The sequence below is a fragment of the Neovison vison genome, chromosome 9, assembly GCF_020171115.1.
Source record: "Neovison vison isolate M4711 chromosome 9, ASM_NN_V1, whole genome shotgun sequence".
Taxonomy (NCBI): domain Eukaryota; kingdom Metazoa; phylum Chordata; class Mammalia; order Carnivora; family Mustelidae; genus Neogale; species Neogale vison.
This window is the reverse complement of record NC_058099.1, coordinates 37,895,310-37,922,110: the sequence shown is the minus strand read 5'-3', so window position 1 is coordinate 37,922,110 and position 26,801 is coordinate 37,895,310. Positions and strand designations below refer to the sequence as shown.

General features: G+C 48.5%; 1 protein-coding gene across 1 annotated transcript in view; it reads right to left on the bottom strand.

Annotated features, from left to right (window-relative positions):
* Nucleotides 1-8,659: 8,659 nt before the first annotated feature.
* The window catches only part of B4GALT1 (beta-1,4-galactosyltransferase 1), a 53,935-nt gene continuing 35,793 nt past the window's right edge, over nt 8,660-26,801 (bottom strand). Inside the window, exons 3-6 of the mRNA XM_044265532.1 lie at nt 16,795-16,982; nt 14,210-14,332; nt 11,887-11,991; nt 8,660-11,678 (exon numbers count right to left, since the gene is read on the bottom strand). Coding sequence (XP_044121467.1) covers nt 11,546-11,678; nt 11,887-11,991; nt 14,210-14,332; nt 16,795-16,982 — 549 coding nt within the window. The 3' untranslated portion in view covers nt 8,660-11,545. The remainder of the gene's footprint in view (nt 11,679-11,886; nt 11,992-14,209; nt 14,333-16,794; nt 16,983-26,801) is intronic.

The window sequence follows — 26,801 nt, the reverse complement described above, 5'->3', positions numbered from 1 at the left end:
GTCACCACCTCCTCCCACCCCCCCACCCAGTTTCTGGCCTTGGTCACCCACTGGATCAACACCGGGCTCCCCATCCAGGGCTTCCTTAGCTTCCTCTATTGCCTGCATCTCCCCAAAGCAAAGCACTCCCAGCCGTGTCCTCATCTTAGAGTTGGTGGTGGGCCAGCGAAAGGCCTGGCAGTCAGGCCTTGTTTCTCATGAAGAAAAGCCCTGGAACACTCTTCTGGAAGGTGTGGGCAGTGAACCTGCAACAAGATAGGGCAGGCCCAAGATGGGGAGAGTGCCCACAGGCCCTGGGCAGCCAGCAGGGCCAAACTCATCAGCCCAACCCACCAATCACCAAGCCCCCGGCCTGTGAGAGACAAAGTTGAGACCTAGCACTTGAGTCGGAGGTAGAGCCCAGGCTGGCTTCTGAGCTGACAAAGCAGTCATGGGGGAGGTCTCTCCTGTCCTCAGCAGCTGGTCTTCCCTCCTCATTCCACAGTCTCACTGCGGCTAGCTCAGCTCCCAACCCGGGGAAACCACATGAAACGTGAATCACTGAGGTCTGAAGTCTGCTAAAGTCAAACCCAAAGACCAGGCTTTTGAATGCTCTTGGCTCAGCCTGTCTAAAAATCAGGAACCATCAGCCCAATCAAAACACGCCCCTGGCTTCATTTAAGAAGGTGCCTTTGGCTGAGAATGTTCCAGGGGCTTGGGAATGCTGAGGCAGCTGCCCTCCTTTGGGCAGAGGCTGGATGGTAAGGGGGGATAGGGGCCCAGAAGGGCCCAAAGGAGGGCTGAACCCAAGTCCAGGAGTCTCTCTCTACCCCGTCCCACTGGTCTCCGCAGCCTCAGGGCAAAGCTGTGGTGAATCCTCCCGGAGGCCTGGTGTCAGTCCCAGGCAGGGACGGTGCTGCGCAGCTGCGTGAAGGAGCTGCGCCGGCAGTGAACCAGGTTGTTGCTTCCCAGAGCGATGCTTCCAGAGGTGGAGAGCAGCCCTGCTTCTTCAGGGCCATGTGGGGCCTCAGCCCTCAGGGGTCTCCCTTCCTCCTCATACCCCATGACCCTGGTCTCCTGCATCCTTGTGGAGAATTTCAGTGTTCGCCGCCCCACGTGTCTCCCAGACTGTGGTAGCGCAGACATCCCTGCTCCGGGAGCTATGCCAGGAGGTATGCCTCATTCCCAAGTCCTCTAAACTGTAAAGGGAAAACCAAACAAACCAGAAAACACACAAATGAAAAACCACGCTCTTGGGCCTAGTCCCTGACCTGCATTGCACTTCCCTGGGCACTGCTGCGGATGCCAGGCTTGCGGAGAGGGCCACATCTTCCTGCTGGGGTGGGGCACCACTCAGCCTGAAGCCTCTAGCTGCTGCCTGTTTGGGGGAGGAAGGGCTGCTGAGCCTGCATGAGTGGTTGGCTCATGGTCCAGCGGCCAGTGGAACTCAGGACATCTGGGTCAGACACGCACTCTGTGTGACCTTGTACAAGTCACATGACCCCCCCTGAGCCTCACTTCCCTGTGATGGGGAATACGTCTGAGCAGCGAAGAGCAGGTAGGAAAGTGCCAGGTGCGCTCCTAAGGGCCCACGCACAGCCGTTCACCCATTCACATTTACCCCGTCTGCCTGCAGCCTCCCTTGCTCGCTCCCTCACTGCTGACATTCCTTTGGTGAAGTTGCCAACTACAGAGCTGGGACCTTGGAACTGGGCAGTCTCCTGGGCTGTTGTTATCAGAGCAGGCCAGTTACTGAGAGAACAACAGGACTCGTTCACACCAAGGCCCAAGGCCCTGGCTGGATGACCTCCCCTAGCTTACCATGTCCAGATTTCTTAATACAGATAACTCCACCTGGTGGGGCCCCATGGAGCTGGCTGAGCAGGGTGGGGCAAGGCTGGACACACAACTCTTGGCACCCTACCAGATAGGGATTCAAAGTTCGAGATATACCAAGGCCTCCTATCCCACCCCCTCCTCTGGCCCATACTTCCCAGGCAGGGACCAGGTCCAGGAGCACAGGCCTGTTGTCTAGCACTCACATCTGGACCGGACATGAGTCTGCAATAGCTCCATGCTCAAATCTGTGTCAGAATCCAGATGTCAGGGCCTCCCTCAGCAACAGAGCTCCTAGATTCTGGGGTCAAAGATCCGTGGGCAGTGGGAGTCTCCCTCACTTCCTCCTACACTCACCTTCTTCACAGGCTCCTGATTAGGTGCCTCAGGCCAGTCTTGCTCCTTGAGAGCCAGGGAACAGTGTCCCCTCCTTTTCTTTTTGATCTCAAATACTTCCATTACCCCATTGTGCTCAGGGAGGAGTCGCAAGCAATGTCCTAACTTTATTTTTCTAAATCTGAGAGAATAACTAGAAGCTCATCAGCCCCAGCCATCTGTCCTCCGTGAACATCCCCACAGCATGCCGCGTTCCCACAGTATGCCACATCCTACCACGGGTGAACAGGCCGCAGGTCTCCATCATTCCCTGTGGGAGGAAGCCCCAGCTTCCTTCCAAGTCAGGGCACTAGCAGGGAATGCAACGCCCACCCCAGGGGACTATCCAGATCATTCTTTCAATGGGGCTGGCATTGTTAATGGCCTCAGCCCTCAGGCAACCCCCAAAACCCTAAAGATTGTTACCCCCAAATGGGAGAATGGGAGCCTGGCTGTCCAGTCTGTGCAGAGAAGGGAAGATCATCTCTTCATTCTACTGCTCATGCATCTGCTCCCAAAAACAATTACAGAGTAATTTCTGCCCTAAATTATTCATACACTTCCCTGCTGTATATGGAAATACCATTGTGTAGTTTGCTTTTTTCCCTTATACCTCTTCCCAGTCGATAAATATAGATCCGCTTCATCATTCTCAATGGTCACACTGTACATAATTGCTCGGATGCCCCTCATTTTCCCTAGCACAAGCCCCCATTGACGGTAGCTTCTAAGTGTTCAACTTACAAGCACTGGCTGAGTAAAACATACATCTTGGTGTGCAATTTTGTTTTCTTCAGATAAATTCCTAGAAGCTGAAGTGCAAGGTCGAGGGATAGGTCCACTTTTAAGATTTACTTCTCTGCTGGGGCGCCTGGGGAGCTCAGTCAGTTAAGCATCTTGATTCTCGATTTCAGCACAGGTCGTGATCTCAGGGTCATGGGATTAAGCCTCGCATTGGGCTGCATGCTCAGTGGGTTGGTGGGGTGTCTGCTGGAGGTTCTTTCTCTCCTCCCTCTGTCCATCCCCTGGCTCAAGCACACGCATGTGCACTCTCTCTCTCTCTTTTTTAAGATTTTATTAATTATTTATTTGACAGACAGAGATCACAAGTAGGCAGAAAGGCAGGCAGAAAGAAAGGAAGGGAAGCAGGCTCCCTGCTGAGCAGAGAGCCTGATGTGGGGCTCAATCCCAGGACCCTGGGGTCATGACTTGAGCTGGAGGCAGAGGCTTTAACCCACTGAGCCACCCAGGCACCACCCCCCCTTCCTAAAGATTTTATTTATTTGTTTGACAGAGAGAAACACGACGAGAGAGGGAACAGAAGCCGGGGGAGTGGGAAAGGGAGAAGCAGGCTTCCCATTGAGCGGGGATCTTGAGATAGGGCTCTGAGTATCTCAGGACCCTGGGATCATGACCTGGGGTAAAGGCAGATGCTTAATGACTGAACCACCCAGGCGCCCCCCTCCCTTTCTAAATAAATCTTAGAAAGAAAAAAAAAGGAGTAACTGCTCTACAGTCCACTCATAGAAAGTTGTACCAGACTAGCAGCATGGGGGTGGAGGTTCCCCTGGCCTCACCCACACCACGTCATAGGACCATCTCTCCAAAGAGTCCCTCCTGTCCTCCAGAACTCATCTGTGCTCTCCCTGCTGACCCTTGGGGGACTTCCCCTTCATCGGGACAGAACCCGTCTAGGTGACTGTTTCCATGCCTAGGTGTAATCTGGCCCAGCTTGTCATTTCTTCCTTTAAAAAGCCTCCACTTCAACCCCTACTTTCTGCCAACAGTGAATGGGAACTAAGGGGGCACTCTGGGAATAAGTGCCTCCTTGCCCCTTAGTCCTGATATCTTAACTGCCAGAGTCCAAGCTTCATCTTCTCCACCCAGACCCCCTTGGCGAAGGGATATGTCTTAGTTGTGCCTATGTCATAGCTTTGCTGCATCTGGCTTCCTTAGGAAAGGGTGTTTGTCTTGGGCAAAGGCAGTGACTGAAAAGCCAGTCATGGGGGGCAGAGCACCAAGCTGGAGTCAGCAACCAAGCTGAGCACCCGCGGTTCACACATCCCCAGATGGCATGCCCCAATTGGCCAGCTCTTCTGACACTCAGGAGAGCTCCAGGGGGCTACTGGACTCACACCGCCACACTCAGCCACCCCCAGAGCAGGAGGAGTTCAAGTTGGGCCACAGAGAGCTGCCTCCTTTTAAAAAAAAATTGTGGTAAAATATACTATCCTAGTCTTATCAGGCTGCTATCGCAAAAATAACATAGACTGGATGGTTTATCAACAGCGGGAATGTTATCTCACAGTTCTGGAGGCTGGGAAGTCTAAGATTAAGGTGCTGGCAGATTTGATGTCTGGTGAGGGGCTGCTTCCCGGTTCAGACTGCTCGCCTTCTTGCCATAACCTCAGGTGGAGGAAGGGATGAGGGAGTTCTCTGGGTCTCTTTCATGAGGACACTAATCCTATGCATGAGGGCTCTGTCTTCATGACGTAACCACATCCCAGAGGCTCCAGCTCCAAATACCATCATATTGGGAATAAAGTTTCAATATAAATTTGGGACTCATTCAGTCCATAGCAAATATATGTAACATGGAATTTATCATTTTAACCACTTTTAAGTACATAGTTCTCTGGTGTTAGTACCTTCATATGCAACTATCACCATCATCCATCTTCAGACCTTTTTCATCTTCTACAACTAAAACTCTGGCCTCAGTGAACACTAACTTCCCATTCTTCCCTCTGCTCACTCTCCCCTGTGGCCCCAGGGCAACCATCAACCCGACTTTCTGTCTCTGTGAATGTGAGGACTTAGATACCTCATATAGTGAGTGGACTCCTGTAGTATCTGTCCTTTTGTAACTTGTTTATCTCACTCAGCAGGTCTTCAAGGTTTATCCATGTTGTAGTGTGTGTCAGAATTTTTTTTAAAAAGATTTTTTATTTATTTGTTTGACAGACAGAGATCACAGGTAGGCAGAGAGGCAGGCAGAGAGAGAGAGGGGGGGGGAAGCAGGCTCCCTGCTGAGCAGAAAGCCCGAGGCGAGGCTTGATCCCAGGACCCTGGGATCATGTACCTGAGCTGCAGGCAGAGGCTTTAACCTACTGAGCCACCCAGGCGCCCCAGAATTTTTTTTTTTTTTAAAGATTTTATTCCTTTATCTATTTCAGAGAGAGAGAGAGAGAGAAAGAATCCCAAGCAGACTCCTGGCCAAGCAGAGAGCCCAACACAGGACTTGATTGCATGATCCCAAGATCATATAGGCATTGAACCCGAGAGTCAGGTGCCCAACCAAGCAAGCTACATAGGCGCCCCAGAATTTCCTTACTTCTTAAGGCTGAATGATATTCCACTGTCTGTATACACCACATTTTGTTTATCCATTCCTCTGTTGACAGACAACTGGGTCATCTCCACCTTTTGGCTGTTGTGAATAAGGCCGTTGTGAACGTGAGTATACAAATAGCTGTTCAAGTCCTTGTTTTCATTTCTTTTGCGTATATACCCTGAAGTGGAATTACTGGACCATATGGCAATTCTATGTTTAAGTTTTTGAGGAATCACCATGTGATTTTCCACAGGTTCTGCACCATATTACATTCCTACCTCAGCAGGGCTCAGGGGTTCCAATTTTTCTACATCCTCAGCAATACTTAATCCTGTTGTTGTTTTTTTTGTAACAGCCATCCTAATTGGTGCAGGGTGGTATCTCAGCATGGTTTTGATTTGCACAGGGTGGGTGGGGGTGATCCTGCTATTTTTTTTTTAAAGATTTTATTTATTTATCTGACAAAGACCACAAGTAGGCAGAGAGGCAGAGAGAGAGAGGGGTAAGCATGCTCCCTGCTGAGCAGAAAGCCCGATGCGGGGCTCGATCCCAGGACCCTGAGATCATGACCTGAGCTGAAGGCAGAGGCTTAACCCACTGAGCCACCCAGGCACCCCGATCCTGCTATTTTTATAAACGAAGACTCAAGAGATAAAGTGACTTCCTTCAAGGTGATAAGAAGGGTTCACCTCAAGAACAGGAGGAAACCCAAGATCAGGGCATTTCCTACTGGGGGAAGGGCAGAACCATGGGGAGACCAGACGTGGATTCTGAGAGCAAGTTCTAAAACAGAGGGAGAGCAAACTGAGGGCTCAGGGAGGCAAATCAACTTGCTGAGGGTTACACAATGAGTGGGAAGGCAGAAAGAGCCAGAAGTAATGATTGCTGTTTATATAGCCTTTTCCCGGCCATCTTCCTGGGCCCCCTGCCTGGTGACCTGGCACACATCTTGCTCAAGGGCAGATGTCCTTGGAGTGTCATAGCCCTTTGATTTCTGGTCTACTGACCCTAACACTCCCCATAACAACCATGCCCTGAAGGTTCCTCTGCCTCACAGCTTGCGTACAGTTTCCTGAGCCCAGATGAAGGCAACAGCCACGCTCCCTGCCTGGGGACTCTGCCAGAGAAGGAAATGAGGTTTGTCTGGCATGACCCGCTCAGCCAGACAAACCTCATTTCCTTTCTAACAGGGTTAAGAAGTTCCAGTTCTAAGAAATCGGCCTCTGGGAATGTCCAAACTCTCACCTCCTGGAACAAACAGGAGGAGGGGAGTCTGGAAGTGTGGTGGAGACCTGGCAACACTTAGAACTTGGTCATCTTCTCATTTCTTTGACCTCTCCCTCCACCCTCCCCACACACAGCTTCCTTCTGTCACCAGCAGCAAACCATCCTGCCTTGGGAGGTCCCACTAGTGCACCTCCACAAGCATGTGGAGCCGACCTTGGCACCACTGGACGGTTGTCTCCAATGGACAGTTGTCAGTCAATGAAGTCGGCATCCAGGTCACATCCTCCCAGGGAAAAGAGGTACTGTGTTGGGGGGGTCTGGCGCCCACCGAATCCACACTCATGACTACCAGACTCTGCCTGGCTCAGGCTTGGTCTGGGTCCATGTGAAGTGGGAGACTAGAGACAGAGCACATCTCAAGAAAGTGGCCAACCCCAGGAGCCTGTCTGTGCCCCCTTTCTTCTGCCTTCTTCCCTCCCTGGCACCTTTGGAGCCCACCAGGGGTTCAAGTTCCCTTCTGTCCCAGTGCTGACCTTCCAAACATCTTTGTTCGTGTGAGGCAAGGAAGGGGTGGGAAAACATGACTGGTGAGGTCCTGGTATCTCCAGAAGAGGAGTGGTCACGTCACATTACTAGGAAGAGGCAACAGTAGGGTTTGAACCCAGGCACTCTCGTCTCTCATAGGCACATGTCAGGTGTGTTATGCATATTAGTATGTATGTATCTGAGTGGATATGTGCATCTTTGGGGATAGAAGGGTGCCCCACTTAACCCAGACCTTACAGCTTACAAAGCCGTCTAAGGCAGCACTTTGTCCAAAGAACCATAGTCTTGTCATCTCCTGTTTGAAGGCCAGACCTGAGCCCAGGGCCACCTCTGTTCAGGTCTGAAGCCCCTAGGGATCCTTCTATCGGTCACAAGAATGGGTGGGGACAGCCAGATGGCACTGTAGGGACTATAAAGTGCCACCCTTCCTTCTCCTGTTTCCCAGTTGGTCCCACATTCACAGCTCCATCAGCCTGGACAGCAAGGGTAACCTCTTCTGCACACTGGTTTCCTCAGACACATTACTTCCAGATGCCAAGTCAATCTAGCCAGCAAGGAAGAGGCTGCTGATGTCTGGTCCTGGGGGCAATGAGGAGGAGGAGGAGGCACCCGGAGTTCATAATGCTTCATGATCCTTGAGTCACAACCAAGATCCTGGAGAACATTTACATTTCCTGGGGCTGATAAGAAATCTTGTTTTGTAGGATACCCACTCAAGTTACTGTGAACACCTTTTGGCAATGGCTCTGAGGATGATCCCAGAACAATCCTGGCATCTGCTGCTTCTAGCAGAATGTGACCAGAGACCCCCCAGGGGAAATGTCATTTTGATGAGGCACCAGTTACTGTGCAGTAAGTGCCTGTGAGGGGCCAGTCATTATGTCTGACATGTCATCCCTTTTAAGCCTTGAAAACAGGGGCATCTGGGCAGCTCAGGTCCGACATGTCATCCCTTTTAAGCCTTGAAAACAGGGGCACCTGGGCGGCTCAGGTGGTTAAGTGTCTGCCTTTGGCTTAGGTCATGATCTCAGGGTCCTGGGTTGGAACCCTCCATCAGGCTCCCTGCTCAGTGGGGAGTCTGCTTCTCTCTCTGCTCCTCTCCCGACTCGTTCTCTCTCTTCCTGTCTTTCTCTCAAGTAAAAAAAAAAAAAAAAAAAAAAGTCTCAAAAACAGTTGATTCCAGTGGGGGTATATGGAGCACAGTCAGGTGCTTCCCCGTACCACCACCACCACCACCCCGCCCACCGCAATGAGGTGGCAGACCTTTGCTTTCCTCTGATTTTCCCAGAGGCAGTCCCAATCACTTCCCTCCAGCCCTGGGAGAGCCCAGACCCCTGAAATCAGAAAAGAAACTACCTGAGGTTACAAAGATAAGGTCATTTATTCACGTTATATTACTGGATTTTAAAGACAAAAATACAGTTGTTTTGAAAACCAAGGTCAGACACACACCTTCCCCCCCTCCCCAGCCCACTTACAATGGTAAATCCATACATTTGCATACATGGGAAATTGAAATACACAACAGGTCTCACCCATAGGAAAGCTGCCATCCTGGTCGAGTCGGGCAGCCCATGCCCAGCTGTGAGGTCAGCAGAGACCCTGCCCAGACCCAGAGCCAGCACCAGCATTTCCTTTACCCTCTTAGGCCACCCCTGCCCTCTCATCTTTCCCAAAGGCCACTTGACAGGGTCACCAGCAATGGGATGGAGAGAAACAGAGAAAGATGCAGCACACAACTTCACGGTGACAGCTTCCGGGGAAGGAAATGCTCCCTGAACCCTCGGCCCTGAACTTCTCAGGGAGGAAACAGGACCTGCAGCATCTTAGGAACCAGGCAAGCATCCGGACCTAACCTTGGGCCCAAGTGGGCCCCATGAGAGCACCAGAAGGTCAGCATATGGGGAACAAGTGAAGCAGGATTTCCCTTGGTTCTGAGAACGAACCACATACTTGACTATTCCAATGGAACATAAAGGAAAATGTAACAGGAAAACAAACAAACAAAGTCAGAATTTTCTTTAAGAGTAAAGTAAGTAAAAAGAAATGACCACCCAGGGTATTTGTCTCCTTTCTTTTAAGGCACTTTGGAAAAGTCAGGATCTAGGGACAGAAAGAGAGGCCTTCATTTTTCACATTTCCCGAAACTTCCTCTCAGTGCGGTCATTCTTGGTTCCACTGACATTGCTGTTAAGGAACGGGGAACTGAAAGAAAGAATACTCTCTGTATGGCCCTGCTGCTTCTGCAGTGGAAAATAATTTTTAACCAATAAAGAAGGCTTCTGGGAAAAGAACCATGTTAGCATCCAAGATGCTCAAAGCAATAAAGGCACAGGTAAGTCTGGGGCTGGGCACCAGCTCAGCCTCCACACTAAGGGCTGGTTCCCAAGAAGACAGGGGTGGGGCTCCAGGCTACCACCAGCTGAGGGGTCAACCCTGGGATTAAACAGCTGAATCTTCGGTGCTCAGCCCAGCCAGGCTGGACCCAGCAGGGGCGCCCACCGGTAGCAACTGCCTTGTGCAGCTCATCCCAGGGAGGCTAAACCTCTCCCAGCAGAGATGGGTTTGGAGACAACACCCCTGGGGATCAGCCTCCCTGGAGTGGGAGCACCTGCTAAAAACCTGAGGGGGATGGGAGGCTTTAGGCACCAGAGTAGTTGCGGGGGAGTGTTGGAGGGTGCAGCTCAACTTCTTTCTAGATCTCTAATTAGAAGGCACATTCATGCTGGAGAATGAATAGTCTGTTTGACCCTGAGTGCCACAGGCAAGTTTTAGGGAACAGGCAAGAGGCAAAGGAACAAAAACGGGGAGGAAGGAAGGAGAGAGGCAACAGAGAGGAGGAAGGTGGAGGAAGAACAGGTCCCCGAAAGGTAGGCCAGGCAGTGTGGCCAGCGCGGAGAAGGAAGCGGCCCCCACACTCCACGGGGGCCAGAACAGTGATTTCCTCCTCCTCCCCAGATTCTGGGTCAGTAAACAACAACCGGATTGCAGATTGCTGTCATTTACACCTCCATAGCATAGGGCCCTATGGGAAGGTCCCAGGGTAGGCTAGAAGAGGGGTGGAGGTTCCCTCCCACCTGGGGAGGTGAGGGAGGTGGGGAGCTCTGCCTAGCAGGCCTAGGCTTTTGCCTCCCTCAGAGGTCTAGCAGGATAACTTGACCAGGGAGGCCTTACACTCAATGGGCCCAAAGGTGATTCTACTCTTCACAAAACCTGGCCTGCCGACTAAATCAGAGGTTGATTCATGGCCAGTATAGCATACACTATTTTTCCCCCCTAAAAAATGCTCAATCCCCTCCCTACATTTAAAACACCACAATAAAAATACATAGGAAATTCAAGTTTATATAGCATGCTCAGAAAAATAAATTGCCATGATTTAACACTAAATAGCTATGCAAATCTGGATCCACACAAAATCAAGCTAGATCATAATTAGAACCTGATTTGTTCTTTCTTTAAAATACTACAAACTGCTTTTTAAAAAAAAAAAAAAAAGTCTTTACATTCAGAAATCAGACAATCTGGAGAAAGGCCACTGAATGTGAGAACACCCAAGGCTTTTGCTCTGGTGACTAATGTTGCCTTGGAATTCACACATTAGCAGGGCAAAAGGTCTGAGGCTCAAGTTTTAAAAATCTCCTTGCTAAGAAAAGACAGACAGACAGACACACACACACACACACATACATACACCCACACACACACAAGTGATTGTAGTAGTTGCATACTACTAAAAGAAGGTGGGGGACGGGGTAAAAGGAGAATGGTTGAGATTGTGTTCTTCTGTTAAAATATGCAAACAAAAAACATCACTCCAATCCGATTTCAGCAGCACTCTCCGATTTTTCAAAAAGTAATAAGAATACCACAATTTAAAGCGAAATTCTTACCTACTTTACAACAAATTAGCAGTTTATATCACTGGGAATGAGTCCCACAGTCACCAAATTTCAGGCTGCGTACTGATTCTTTGGGGTGACACTGTGAACATACCAAGAATCCCCCAAAGGCTGATGTTTTCTACATTTACAAACACCTTGTAGAGCTAAGAAGTCACATGCTGAGCCAAGTTGGGGGCAAAATATCCCACTCATCCTGGTCATCTGGAAAGGCATCTGAATGATGAATGAAGGGGGCCTATCACTCTGATTGTTAAGAATGAAAGGGACCAGCCCAGCAGATTGGCAGAGACGCACAGCAAAGGTCCCTGACCATTTTCAGGTCTCTTATTAGTGTACCGAAACGCTAGCTTGGTGTCCCGATGTCCACTGTGATTTTGGTATACAACGGATTTCTCTCTATGTCCAACACCTTGTAAGTGAGTGTGTTCAAACCATCTGAAAGCATGGTCTCCTTTGTATGTGCAATTCGGTCAAACCTACAAGGAGAAGATAGGCAATGGGTTGGTGTCAAAACAGAAATCTTAAGAAAAAAGCATTAAACATCTGTCCTTCACACATGCCCACCTACTCTGCCAGTCCCAAGGACAGAACCCTCAAGGCATGGAGCCTTCTCCAGAGCCTCATTCCTGTAGCCTCCCCCAACTGAATGGAGAAAGAAGGCATGTAAATGAACCCAGAACATACCTCTGAGGATTGGGTTCATTTTTCTTGTCTCTTGAGTGGCGGATCATCCGACATTTGCCAACCACAGCATTGGGGCGAGATACAGACATACCTCGAAAAACTAATCTGCAAGGAGTAAAAGGACAAGTCATCATTGTAGAGCTGCCATGAGGCTTGAGTCCAAAAGCCCCGGCTGCGAGACTTGTGCCTCATCCACCATCTTGTTTATTGTTCTCACTCAGCCCACACCGCTACCCACTGTGGTATCCCTTGTCCTTTTACCACAAGTTCTGTAGTTTGTGTTGGTGACTGCTCCACGCCAGGCACTGAGGGTGCCTGCCCTCAGAGAACCTCCAGTGCAAACTTAGAACACAGGACCATCAGTGTCAGGATGGAAGCGAGGGGGGAGGGAAGGCTGAGCACAGGAAGGGAAGCCACTCACTTTCCCTAAGCAAGACTAGGCAGAGCCAGTTGTGAAAGCAAAGGTGTCGGCTAGAGCATTTTGGGCAGCCAGGGCAGCTGAGGCAAAGGCAGAGAGACAGAGCAAACAAAGGGCCCTCAGGGAGCAACAGAAACTTCTGGGGACTGGTAGGGTCTGGAGTAGGAAGTGGCCAGAGATGAGACTGGAAGAAGGGCAAAGGCTACATCATGGAGGCCTTCTCAGAGCTTTATAGCATCCCAATGATCAGTGCCAGTGTCTGAAAGGGATATAATATACAGTTCCCCAAAGGCTTTTGGCCAAAGGGAAGTCTCTCTGGTAAGTACCGTAACAACAGAGAGCAGAGAACAAGACAAGAGCCAGCCAGAAGAGGATGGAAGAGTCTGTGTAAGTCTGGGGGAAAGGAATGACGACCCAAACCCAAGCCTTGACAGCAACAGGGCAAGTTAGTTAAGAGGCAGGACTGGCTGTCCCTGGAGGATTTAAAGGTTTCTTCTGGCCTCATCTCCCCCAGTGCTGGTCTTGTGTCTGGCACTTGGCGAGTAGGTGCATAACAGATACACCCCTTATCTTTCAAGAAAGCTGCTCCACAAATCACACAGGCTTCTAGTCCCTCCGCCCTCAGGGCTCCCTGCCCACTAACCTCCACGGCTCCGGTCTGTGGCTCCACCTCAGCCCTGAACACCATCCCACAGGCCCCATTTGCCCATCTGGTGCCGTGGTAGCAAGTTTGTATCTGCTGGACCCCGTATCTGGGGCTTCTGCGGCCCTCCCACTAGGCCTGCGGGACTCAGTGCTCTGTACGCTGAAGGGGCACATGCCCCGAGTCCAGTTTTCTCCCAGGCTGATAGCAAAGGCTTGGGTCCATGACAGGTTCTCATACTAAGCCCCAGGTGACGGACGTGGGTGCTGCTCCGACAGACACCTTCTGTGAACTGCTCAAATTAATGTACTCCAATTCGGGAAGGTGCTAGGCTATATTCTGTTATCAAGCTCAATGACAAGCTCCGACTAGCTCCCAGGGGGAGAAGGTACTTCTTATCCACAGCCGGCAGGGTTAAAGTCTCCATGGCCAGAGAGAATTGGGCAGAATGTGGTTTCAAATGCCACTGGAATTTTTTATTTTTTATTTTTTACCATCTGCAATGACAACCCCCATGATAAAGGCTTACCAGCTTACAAGGAGCCCCTGGGGTTATGGACGGGGCAGGGCTGACCATGGAGAAATGGTTGTTGGGGCTGGCTGGGCCCACAAAAGTTCATTATACTACTCAGTCCTCATTTGTGTATGTAAAAATGCTCCAGAATAAACAAATAACACAGAGATTCCGTAAAGGAACTTAGGAACCAGCCCAAAGAAACTTGTTTCATAATCAAACAGGACCACAATGAAATGTCGAATTTTTGCAAAGGATACATGCTTACTTCTTCAGGACAAAACAGCATGTGGTATGAATCCAAGTAAACTCAACCCTTCACTTGGTTCTCATTTGCATGTTCCAAGGCTAATGCAAAAATCACAGAAGCGAATTTCCCTAAAGACATTCTTCAGCACCTGTGGCACCTACTGAAGGGCACACTTAAGAATGTGGGCCAAGGGGTGCCTGGGTGGCTCCGTCGGTTAAGCGTCTGCCTTTGGCTCAGGTCATGATCCCAGGGGTCTGGGATTGAGTCCCACATCTGGCTCTCTGCTCGGTGCAGAGTCTGCCTCTCCTTCTGCCTGCCACTCCCCCTGCTTATGCTCCCTCTCTGATAAATAAATATAATCTTAAAAATAAAGAATGTGGGCCAAATAGGGACTGTATCCCACCCGAGGAGCAATCCTTGCAGAATGACCAGGTACTAACTGAAAACCTGGGAGTGATGGGAGACAGAGAAGAAAGAGGTCTAAGTTGTAACCATTACCTGTTAAAAATGTCATCATCTTCACCTCCCCAGCCCCAATAGTTATTAGGAAATCCATTGATGGTGAGAAACTGTTGTTTACTTAGAGCAGAGACACCTCCAAAATACTGAACATAAGGTAGGCTAGGGGAGAAACACACACACAAAGACCAGTGGTTAGGTAAGTCTTGACTTTTCAAAATAAAGCATGCTCAAAGCATAAACACTTATAACATTATTTTTATTCTCTGGGACTTTTTTTTTTTTTCCTCTGGGACTTTTTAATTGAGGTTTATGAGGGTTGTCTTTGTTCTGGTTTATTTTTAATCAAACTGAGATGATCTCAGAGAAGACACAGATATCAAAAAGGAGAATCTTGCTCTAAGAATACTGTGTTGCTTCTGTGATTACCTGGAAAATTAATTAGTGACAAGAGCATAAGCCCACTTTTGTGTCCCATTCGGGAATCTGCTTTTCTATGCATCTTGCTCCTGCATGGGAAATCTTTATCCAGGAGGTCCTGGAAACTGAGATTGCCGTAAAGCCTCCCTGTGCCCACCCAGTCATGTCCTCCCTTCCCACCCTTAGCCCATCTATCAGTATAACTTTCATTCTTCACAGGCAAACTGGTCTCAAAACTGACCCCAACAGTTCAAACAGTATTCCTGAAAATCCGCTAAAATAACATTTTCTAGGAAATTCCTACCACATCCTGATTTAGCAAAATATGTAAGGGTGAATCTATTTTGACACGTTTTCAAGCAGTAGGGCATCTGGACCCTCATCCTTCCACACCTTTTTGTATTTTACTCTTTCAATGGTGATGAAATGTTAAGACTCAGGTAATGTCCAAAAGCCATACAAAGGTTTTCCCATGGGTCCTTTAAAGGCTGTGGTTTTGTGATGACTTTGTGTGCAGCACTAACCCACACTAGGGCTTTTACTGGAATCCAGAGAGACTAAAATCCATCACGCAAATTAAGGAAAACTCTAACTCAGAGTTCAAGAGGGAAGTCAGCCAAACCATCCAGAACATAAGAAAAAAAAAAAAGGTACCATTATTATTTTCAAATACATTCAGGACATCTGACTATGAGTATCCATGAAGATCCCTGGGGTCTGCTTTAATGAGTCAAAGGTAATCCATCTGTAACTAGGTTTTGTCCCTTAAGTGCCCAATCACCCACCTTTGGGCATACCTTACACTACAGTCTGTGCCTGATTACAAGGAAGGGTTTGAACCAGGTGGCCAGGCCAATAAGATTTCTCACAGTGTTTATACAGAAAGGACTCTAGGTGACCTCCCAGGAAAGTACATGCTGAGATGATGAGATTCAGTTTCGCCGCACATGCTGTTTTCTCTGACCAACCGCCTGTCCCCCAAGCCTGACTAGTTCTGGGTAAGATAGGCATGGTGCTGTGGCAAAGAATGAGGTCATCACCACCGTGCTTCAAGGGGGAGAATGAAGAGGGGGCGAGGTTTGAGCTCATGTATCTCAAAGAGAATAAGATACATGAACAGGAAGGTAGGGAGGGATGTTAGGAGGGTGCAGGGTGACGTTTAAGGCCAAATTCTCCTCTCTTTAAGATAGCAAGTTTAGGGGCTGATCTGGGGGAATGACTTACAGCATCCCTATTTTCTTTTCTTTCCTTTTTAATTAAGTGGGCTCCACGGCCAAAGCAGGGCTTGAACTCATGGCTCCGCCACTGATAGCCACATACTCTACCAAACGAGCAGCCAGGTGCCTCTTAGTGTCCCTGTTTGCATCTCCCAGCCCTTGTTCCCCCAGCAAGGGAGGACAGAACAAAATCATGGGGAATAAAATGAGTCTGAAAAATAGCATCTGTATCTAAACCAAGGGACTGCAGGTCTGCACAGGCCTGCCACACTGAGGCAGTCAGCCGAAGCCAGGGCTGCCCAGCACACGGCTTCTTGGATCTTTGAGCTGACTTAGAGCTGGGTGGGGAAGGTCAGTCTGCTCAACTAGTGGGTGATTTAAAACAACTTTATGTTAATATAAACATGGATAGTTATGGAACAAAGTGCCTTTATTTTTTTTAAGGTTAAAAAAAAAAAAGGCTACAAGGCTATTTTCCACCTATGACAATACTCTTTGGATTATACCAGTACCCTTGGGGACAGGCATCAGTTGGCCTCCTCACTAGGGGTATTTTGATGGAAAAGTCTGAGTCCCAGTGTCTAAACAGAAGTCTGTACTTTGCAGGGAAACAGAGTCATGTTCTTTCTTAAGTACCAAGGTATACCTTCTAAGGTACCCAAACCCAAGAATTGACTGGGGGGAAAATGATTCCAATTTGCTTCCCAAACTGGGTGGGGGAAGGGAATAGAAGAAAACAAGGAAATATAGCATCTGTTTGGAGCCTACAGGCTAGAGCCATCCCAAACACAAATCCTGGATGTGCAACGTTATGAATGTTTCTGGATTTTACTTTCCTCCTTAAATCATAACTGACTTTGGGCTTAAAAAGCACCCTGTTCTCAGGGAAAGGATTCTCTTCCAGAAACTAAAGGGATACTCCTGGGCTGGAGGGGCTGCATTTCCTAGTCATCAGGTTTTCTGTAGCTTCTGGTGGATATCTCTTACCTAAATCCAAACTTATCCATGGCTACAGAAATGTGCCGTGGCTGTGGGAAACACCTGTAGGCATTGTGGTCGTTCATTGGAATGAGGTCCACGTCACTAAACACAAAGCAGTTGTAGTCATAATCCTTCAGGGCCTCTTGAAAGCCAATGTTGAGGAGCTTAGCACGGTTGAACATGGTTTCTCCAGCCTGGGGCAGAAACAGAACAAGTACTATTAGATACCACAAGGCGAATGAATAGAATACTCACTCGGACTGGTGACCTGTCAACTACATGTGATCCTTAGTCCACTCATTTTTTCTGATCTCACTTTACAAATCAATACCGAATGGCATGCCCTGCACCAGCAATCCCTCTTCTAGAAACTGAATTATCGCGGAGGACTTGCAAATACACAAAAATGAACAACTTGCTCACCATGGGATTTTCATCACAGCAACAGATTGCAAACAATGTTGTAAGCATTGCTAAGGAACTGGTTAAATAAATTATGTAACATCCTTAAGGAATAGAGTTGTTAAAAAAAATAAGGAAGCTCTAAAAGGAAATGATTTTCAAGATAGTACGGTTAGGTGAAAAAGCATTTAAACATATGTGTCATGTGTTTAACACACTTCATATAGACTAATTCCCATAAAGATGGCCAGGAAACTGGTGCCTATGGACTTTTTACTTCTTCCCTCTTGGTATGGCTGATTATGGTTTGGTCACCATATTGTGTGCCTTCACATATGTCTGTCATAAAATTAGGTACCAGAGAAATACCATGGACCCAAGTCAATCTCTGCTCTCGTTGTGTTCACAGCGTAGGGTGGGAAGCTGTGTGATACACGCTATGGCAGAAACAGGGTGTATGAGGGAGAAGAAGACACCTGCTTCAGGATGCCAACCACTGGGTCTCGAAGCACCAAGTCTATTGGTGCAAAGGTATTTCATATTTCATTTACTTATTTTCAGTTCCCCCACTAGAATATAAACTCAATGAAAGCTGGAATTTTTAACTTTTTCTTCACCCAATACCTAGAACACTGCCTGGCATACAATAAGAGCTCAACAAACAACTGTTGGATGGATGGATGAATGGATGGACGGATGGACGGACAGACAGATGGATGGATACATGGATGCATAGACCAAGGGTTGGGTTTCAACAAACAACGGCAGACGACAATACTGGGAAGCTTCAACCAAGGGCTCCCTCAGGGTCACCACCAAGGGTCTCCACTCTGAACCACAGTCCCAGGTTAGCAGGGACAGTAACAGCATCGACACTGCCACCCTTACAGTTAGCAGTCCACAAGCCCTTCCACATGTATAGTCTCATCCCGGCCAGAATCCTCCCAACAATGCCATGAAGAAACTAATGTACAAAAGTGACCCAGCTGGAGCTGGACCTGGCACTGAAATCCTCATTTAGTGCGCTCTCCCAATCCCTCTTGGAATCAACAAGATCAGGGCCTTCAACTTTGGGGGAAAGTATATCTCACTAGGGTCTACAGTGGTTACACAACTTCCAAGGTGGGCTCCCCAATGTCTTCTCTCCAGGCCCCCAAGAAAAGATTTGGAAACTGGTGCTCTAGAAGGCTGCCTGTGTGAGGACAGAGCATATGGATGGTGCTACAGCTGTGCAGCCTCAGGTGGGTGACTCAGAGAAACCAACCACTTAAGAAACACAAGTATCAGGAAGTCAGAAAGAGCAGCCAAGAGAATGATGAATGAATTAAGGAAACATTTTATATAAGAGCTCCTTTCTTCAGCCCATGACAAAGCTTTCTAATCATGCATGGTGAAAGAAGAAGGCTGAGCCCAATGGCACACACTGTGTTCTTTAGTTGTACCCACCAGTTAAGAGTCATTTAGAACCCTGCCTTCAGCTAATTCTCTGTAAGTCTTTTTTTTTTTTTTAAAGATTTTATTTATTTATTTGATAGATCACAAGTAGGCAGAGAGGCAGGCAGAGAGAGAGAGAGAGAGAGGAGGAAGCAGGCTCCCTGCTGAGCAGAGAACCCAATGTGGGGCTCGATCCCAGGACCCTGGGACCATGACCTGAGCCGAAGGCAGAGGCTTTAACCTACTGAGCCACCCAGGTGCCCCTAATTCTCTGTAAGTCTTGAGGTAAAAAGAAGTTCAAAGTCTAGAAACCAGATACGAAAACTATGAAGTTGTTGTAATTACTATTATTACAACACATTGCTAAAGTTCACTGGGAGATATGACATATGAGGTACAGGATAAGTGTTTTACATGCTTTTAAACATCTCAACAATCTTGTGACAACCTTTATCCCAACCCAGACTTACTACCTTCTTCTCAGACCCTTGAACCTTCTGGCAATGCAGAGAGAGATGTGGCACTTGGTACTTTCCGTCTTGTTCCTCTAGCCCCATGAAGACCCTAAGACTTAGCTTTCTCTGAATGTTTTCAGCCCCACTAACCACTTTTCCAACAAGTGAAAGGGTATCCCAACAAAGCCTTTTCACACCCAGGTCATAGACTGTGGAGGGTGGCCACCCCATGCTCCCTTTTCTTGGTATATTCTCTAAAGCAGGGGCAGGGAGCTCTTGATGGACATGCCCAAGCCACAGGGCCTGGCCTGCTAGTCATGACTATCTGAACTAAGGAGATGTCTGACTGAGATTATACTAAGCATTTTTCCTCTCCCAAGAACTGCCAATTTGGAACCATGAATGGGCACCCCTGGCATCATGCCCCAGACACTGGCAGCCTAGAGGAGAAACCCAAGGAGTAGATCTATCCTTTTCCCCACTTGCAGCATAACAGCTTCTTCAACTCAGTAAGGCACTTCAGTGTCTGGTCCACAGTTTAAATTAGTCAGGCAGTTTTCTAAAATAGCCTCAACTGTATATCACTCCTCTCAACCTAGCCTCACCTCTGTGATTCTGGGAGAGGGAAAAGGTGGGGTACATTCTTACAGGTTTAATTTCCTACCAGGGTCCTTAGGAACATCATAGCAGCAAAATGGTAGATAAGCAAAGTATGTGTCTTCCCCTTCCTCCCCTGGGATTATAGAAAGTCAACTCTTGGCTTCTCTGGGTGAAATGGGTAACCTTCTTGGTAAGAAAGACAGGCCCTGGCAAGCCTTCCAACCCCCACCACTAATAGGAGGGGTTCATTCCTCAGGGGGGGGCGGTGGAAAGACACCCAGCCCTCATTCCTGCCTCTTCTCAATGGGCACATGCATCCAATGTGTCTTCTGCTTCCTACCCTCAGGTAAATATTGATCAAGCACCACTACTGTCCAGTCAAGCCAAATACATAGCGTGGAAACGGACACAGGCATTTTTCTTTTCTGACGCATGTGTTTTTATCCCAGGAATGCCAGCTTCTTGGCTTCTTAGCTATGTGACTTTGGGTAAACCACAACTCTAGGTCTCCATTTCCTCATCTGGTTATTTGGATGACAACAGGTGGGTTTTATTAGATGAAACAATGCATGAAAAGGCCTTTGCACACTGTCTGGCAACAAATGTCAGCTACTATCATTATTACAGGAGTAAGTCTTCCCATCCATCTTGAACAGATCTTTCAAATTGTCCTCCAGAAATCCAACACAGAGACTTCTCCATCATTTGTGTGTGCCTTTCCCAATCAGCTTCAAGAACCTTTCCAAATCCTGCTTCTCTGATTGGGTGGGGCAGGTGGGGAAGGGGAAAGGTAGGGGTTCTAAAAAGGATTAAGGCTCAAGTAAGTTAGCCTGTGGCTCACAAAATGAGAATTTCTATAGCAGGAGAAAGTCCAAGACCTTTAGAGGTATGATATGCTTGGGACCCAGTCACACATGAAGAGGAACTGGAGCTCTGAGAGCAGGGGTCCCTCTGAAAAGCCAAGCTTTTTAGTGCAGGTTTCATCTTACTTTGGTAGATAGGAGTTCTACATATTCCTTCTTTCAAGAGCAACTGGCTCCTCATAACAGAAGGAGAGGATAGGAAGAAAGAAGAAAGGACAAAAATGGTATGACATTCCCACAGCTGGACAGAGAAGCTGTCTCACTGATTGAAGCTCACAGAAAAACCTGTAAAACTTTTAGGACCAGGCCTATCCCTAAAGATGGGTATTAACAGTCAGTCAAGCAAAGCTAACAATGCTAGTCAGGAGAGGGCAAGCTCCTCAGGGAGAGGAGAGGAGGAAGAGACTGCCTTCAGACACCTCATGAAACAAACCCAGGGCCCTTCTGGATGGCAGATCTGGATGGCAGGGACAAATGTCCTAAGAAGCATCAGAAGCAACCTGCTCTAAGACTGTTACAACCTCTCTCTAGAGCCCTCATTTATACTAAGGAGAGAGCAAGTGGTATGTCCTTTGAAAACGGAACCCTCATGCACTGCTGGTGGGAATGGGAAATCGTGCAGCCATCTTAGAACAAAGTCTGACAGCTCCTCAGGTGGATAAACAAAGAGTTACCACATCATCCAGTGATTCCACTCCTAGGTATTTACCTAAGAGAAATGAAAACTGATGTCCACACAAAAACTTGCCCACAACATTCATAACAGCATTATTCAAAGTAGATAAAAAGTAGAAACAACCCAAATGTCTGCCAACTAATACACGGATAAATAAAATGCGGTATATCCCTACAATGCAATGTTATTCAGCAATAAAAAAGAATGAATGCTGATACAGGCTATCACATGGCCAAACCTTGAACACATCACGTTAAGCTAAAGAAGCCAGTCACGAAGGACTACATAAAGCATGATTTCATTTACATGAAATGCCCAGAACAGGCAAATCTGTAGAGACAGAAAGTAGATTAGTGGTTGCCTAGGGCCGGGTGGAATGAAGGGATATAGAAGCTAAGAAATGCCAGGTTTATTTCTGGTGCAATGAAAATATTCTAAAATTGATAATGGAGATGGGCGCACAGCTCCCGAATATACCAAAAACCACTGGATTATGTACTTTAAATAGGCGAATCTCATGGTATATAATTATATTTCAATAAGGGGATTAGCAGAAAGGGAAAAAAAATTAAGAAAAAAGAAAAAACCCAGCTCCAAAGACAGAGGAGGACCAAGGATTATACTTCTCCCTCTATCTCATATATTCACTCTTGTCATTTATTGGATGTCTGCTTCAGGCTTAGCTATAGGGCTAAGAAAAGGAAAAGACACAGTCCTAGTTCTGAGTAGTTCCGACTTAAACAGGCAATTGTAATGGGGTGATATGGAGATGAAGACACTGATCAAATCCTAAGGGACTGGAAAGGCATGGGAAGAGTGCTCCTAGAAGAGAAAGCAGCATTTGTAAAGGCTGTGAGGAAAAAAAGAACCATTCAAGAAGCGAAAAGAAATACAGAATGGGGAAGCCAGAATAAGACATGAGGGTGAATGTGGACCAAATCCCGCTGGGGAGGGGAGGGCTGGGAACTCTGCTAAAGTACTCAGGCTTTGTCTTTAATTTAGGCCATGGGAGCCCTTGAAGATTTTAAATGAAGATTAGGCTTTTACGTGTCAAGCAGGGCCTTCTGCCTTACTGCACAACTACAGGCAGGGAGATCTGCTCGGAAGCTGCTGCTAGGCAGCTAGAATCACATGAATATGATTCATATGCGCTAGAGAGTAGGCAGTCATGGCGGTCAGGTAGAGAACGCCTTCCTCCAAGGGCTAACACAAGGGCCATTCCCATTTCATGCCTCACCTGCACCCTGGGCATGTGCACTGCACCCACAAGCAAGGCTTTTAGAATGAGTACACAGAGTCTGGTCTTATCCCCAGGCAAATCCTGACTATGGCTAAAGCAAGAGTGGCCTTCTCTTTATTACAAGACACATGATCAACTGCAGAAGACCAAGGTCTCTCATAACCAAGTTCTAACAAACTCTAAAGGATTGGTTAAACCACCCTGCCCTCCCTGGATTTTAGGCCCATGTGCATATACCGGTAGATACTTGCCCCAACCAAGAGAGCTTCGGGTCTGACCATACCTGGCCCCTTCACCAAAAGACACAGCAACAATGAGGTTGGAAACAGTAAGCCAAAGCCAAGACTCAATGAATCAGAATCTCTGTGACAGGAGAGACAATTTTGTTCCCATACACATGCCCTGGCCCATCACAAAGACACACAAAGACACACACACACGCCTTCTCAACACCCATAATAACCCACAGGCTCTCAAACCCACATATCTGGAGGCAGGTCTACAGTCAGTGGAAATGTTTGCTGAAACTCCCCTTGCATGCTTTCTGTGCCCAATCAGAAACTAAGAGAAAAGACCTCGGACAAGGGGGTGGAAGGAAAGCGAGAAAGCTCTGGCTGGGCTGTCCTGTGGTAGGACTGACCCACGGGCCTACATGTGGAACCCGGGGCAGTAGACAGGCTGGCTGGGAGGAGGATTCCTGGAGAATTGCTGGGATTATACAAATGCTGAGCTCGTGGAAGGCTAATATCCACTCACCCATGAGTTCACAGCAGTTGGGCCTCGGCTCTTAACCATAATAATACGGTAGCCTCGAGCTGGGAAAAGGCTCTCAACAAGACCCGGATCTGAGACTTCAGCTCTTCACCCAGGGAGTAAAGGAAATGGGGCCCTTCAGGGCAAGAATAAGCACATCCATGGCCCCCACTGGACTAGAGCACAGGTCAGAAGCCCTAGGTTGCCTTCAGAGAGAACTGAGCAGATAGCACAGTCCAACAGGGGTTCTGGGTCTAAAGGGAGCAGAGAATGGAGTTTTTAAACCCCAGCCCCACAGAAGCCATAGTAGGATGTCCTCCTCCTTCCCTGGATCTGAGACCCTGAGATCTTTCTTCAGGAAAACATTTTAGAAAATAAAGGGCTTAAAGGAACTTGACCATTTATATGAAGGACTATAAACCTATTTAAAGTGCTTCTGAACCCGTAATTCCGTGTCAGAATATCTAGCCTGGAGAAAAGATTCTAAATGCGGAAGCAAGCAGGCACGGAACTGACACCAGGGAGAAAGTGGGAATTATCTAAATGCCTTGTAGCAGAGGAACAGCTCAGCTCCTTACGGTAGAGTCGCACGCTCACCGGCTAGGAGAGTGCAGACAGTGGGGAATATGAGGCTATGAGAGAACATGGGAAGATGCTGATGACACAGAATTGAAGAAAAATGCAGGACACAAAAGGATATACACAAACAGTATGAGCTCAATTGTGGCTTAATTTTAAGGCAAAGCATCTCAGACCTCTGCACAACAGGCTGGCTTCCAGCGACCTCAGCATTTCCGAGCGAGCCCACAGAGACTATGACCTTGCCTGGAGACCCCAGGGCCCGGGCTCGGGTTTGATTTGGGGCATGTGGACATTACCAGGGTGGCAGCAGTGGTGGCGGCGGCGGCAGCAGTCACAGCAGGAGTTAGGCCGGCACTCCTCTGTCTCTCTCTCTTTCTCTCTCTCTCTCTAGGAGGTGGAGGGCACAGAAGAGGAGGTAGGTGGAGAGTAAGAAGCAGATCACAGAGAGGAGCTCCTCCTTCAGCTTGCTTTGGTACAAACAGGATTAACAAGTAAAAGCAAAAGGGCCCCACTAGAACGAAAAAAAAAAAAAAAAAAAAGAAGAAGAGACAGGATGGATGCAAGGGAGAGAGGTAAGGAAGAAAGGCAATGTCAAAGCTATGAAGAAAGAATAGGGGTGGCATTCTGACCCCTCTTGTTCCAGGGCAAAGGCAAATTCCAAAGAAGCTGTCACTCCCCGTCATGACATCACAGGGGCACAGGGAAAATGACGTTTCCCAGAACAATGTCCAGGGAGGCAATTCACGAGTCTGTAAGTACCTGTAAGTGCTCTGCCACACTCCCCAGGAGAATGGACCAAGCCATAGAGGGGGAGAGAGGAAAACACACAGCAAAAGAAATGACCAGTCACTGGACAGCACATGAGCTCTGGTAGGACACAGACATTCCCAGTCTTCCCATAATGCTCCTGGGCCCCCAGGATCCAGAAGGTCCCAGTGCTCAAGGAAGCGGGTGCTGCAGGATAGGACTGGCCCTACCACTCCCGAGCCCCATTCCTGCGCACATCACTCTGGGTGCTGACAGCTTCAGGAGAAAAATGGAAGGCATGGATGGGTGGCAGGGAGGGGATGGTGAATAGACAAGATCAACACAGAAACCAAAACAGTGGGGGCCATAGGCCTGGGCTGTTGTCCTTCTCCACAATGGGAGGGACCCACGAGTCTGATTCAGTCTAACTCATCTTGGCCTCATGTAGGAACCAGCTAGTTGGCCCAGTGACAGAGGTAAGTTGCTGAGGTGTGGTTACTCTCACTCATAGAGGGTATAACAGGCTGTCTCCAAAGCTGGCCATACCTGGTTCCAGACAAGCAGCCTGGAACTACCTCACAACAGTGCACAGACAAAAAGGAAGAGGTTAAAAAAAATTCCAAAGCCTAAGAACCCTCAGGCAGGGCCCCCTCTGCTGCACCCTGAGGCTTTCAGACCAAGATTTACCTGTCAGGCATGACAGCTGGGGAAGCCTCCCATGGGGACTTGAGGCTGTTACTCCAAAGCTGCTACTCACCTCTCAGAACCCACTGGGACTCAAGATGGTGTTGCCAGATGGATATGGAGCTGTTTCCCAGTGAGGGGAATGTCTGTGTTCAGGACTGAACGTGGCAAAGCAAGGCATTCCTTAGGCCTCAGGTCATCGCTGTACAAATCCCAGCTCCGCCACCCAGCCATCATGGGTCCCCGAGCAAGCTGCTTACCTTCGTAAGCTTTCTCTCAACAGAAACAATGAGTACCCCTCTGCCTTACTGGGGGGCTGGTAGGGTCAAAATTCAAAGTGAGACCATGAAAGAGGTTCAGTCCAATGGACCATAAAAGTCTAAGACCATCAACAACCACAGGGCTAAAATAGGTTCTCTGCATTTTTCCTGAAAAGCAAGGTTACCCTCAGGCAATGTCCCAGGCAGCCTGCTCTGGGTCAGCAAGGGGGAAGCCTTGGAGGGAGGCCTTGGGAAGGGCTGTGCAGGTTGGTTCCCAAGGCTCATGACCTGCTCTGACTGGGAAAGGAGGTTTCACTTCCAAGAGGAACAGACCTCACCAGAGAGCCAGGAGCAAGGGGTCCTGAGGATGGGTGTTCAGTAAATGGGAAGGAGTCCCAGGGAGCAGCTACTAGCTCCAAACCCTAACTGAGCACTGGACTGTGCGTGGAGCTATGGGGGTCAGGGAGGCAGAGGGAAATCAGACCCAGTGGTCCTGGGGTCTAGAGGCTGCGGGCCAGGGAGAGCATGCACACACATAGAATCCCTCCTCACCCCTCACCAGAAAGCACTGAGTGGCCAGGGAACAGTGGGCAGGAGAAGCTGTCTCCACTCCAAGGCCTCACAGAGCTAACTAAGGTGGGGGTGGGGGTTAAATAGTGGCTAGAAAGAGGAAGGACAGGCACACAGAGCAGAGGGGGCCGCATAAGCAAAGGCACAAGGAGGAGAGCACAGTGAAGACAGGGAGTCCAGAGTCTGTGGTGTCAAGTGTGTCTAAAGGAGGGTTGAGGAGAAAGTAGCTAGAGATAGGTCATCGGGGACTTAGATGGTCTCAGATGCCAAGCTTGGCACTTTGGACCCTTGGCTGTAGGCAGTGGGGACACAGGGAAGGGCTTAAAGGGTAACATGGTCAGAACTAGAAAGATCTTAGACAGCTGAGTAAGATCAGAAGCACCAGAGGATACACAGAATCGGACATACCAGTCCTGGCCCCTGACTCAGGACAAAGGGCTGCACGGTTATGACAAACCTACCTGGCCAGCTGGGCCTCCATTCCTCACCTGTTTGGTAATCTTTATGCTGGTTAACTTCACAAACATCCTCTATTTCATACATATGGCTTTTACTACCAGGTGGTAACCTGCCTTTCTTTCACTGTAGGTGGTTTTGTAGTTTCCTTTCCTCATTAAAGTATGAGGAGTTACAGCACCCCTCCTCCATCTGCTATGACCTCTTGGTGTCCACCTCTGCACCAAAGCCCCGGGGTCGGACTGCAGGCAGGACATCGGTGCCACCAAGCAGCACCCTTGGCTCCAAGAG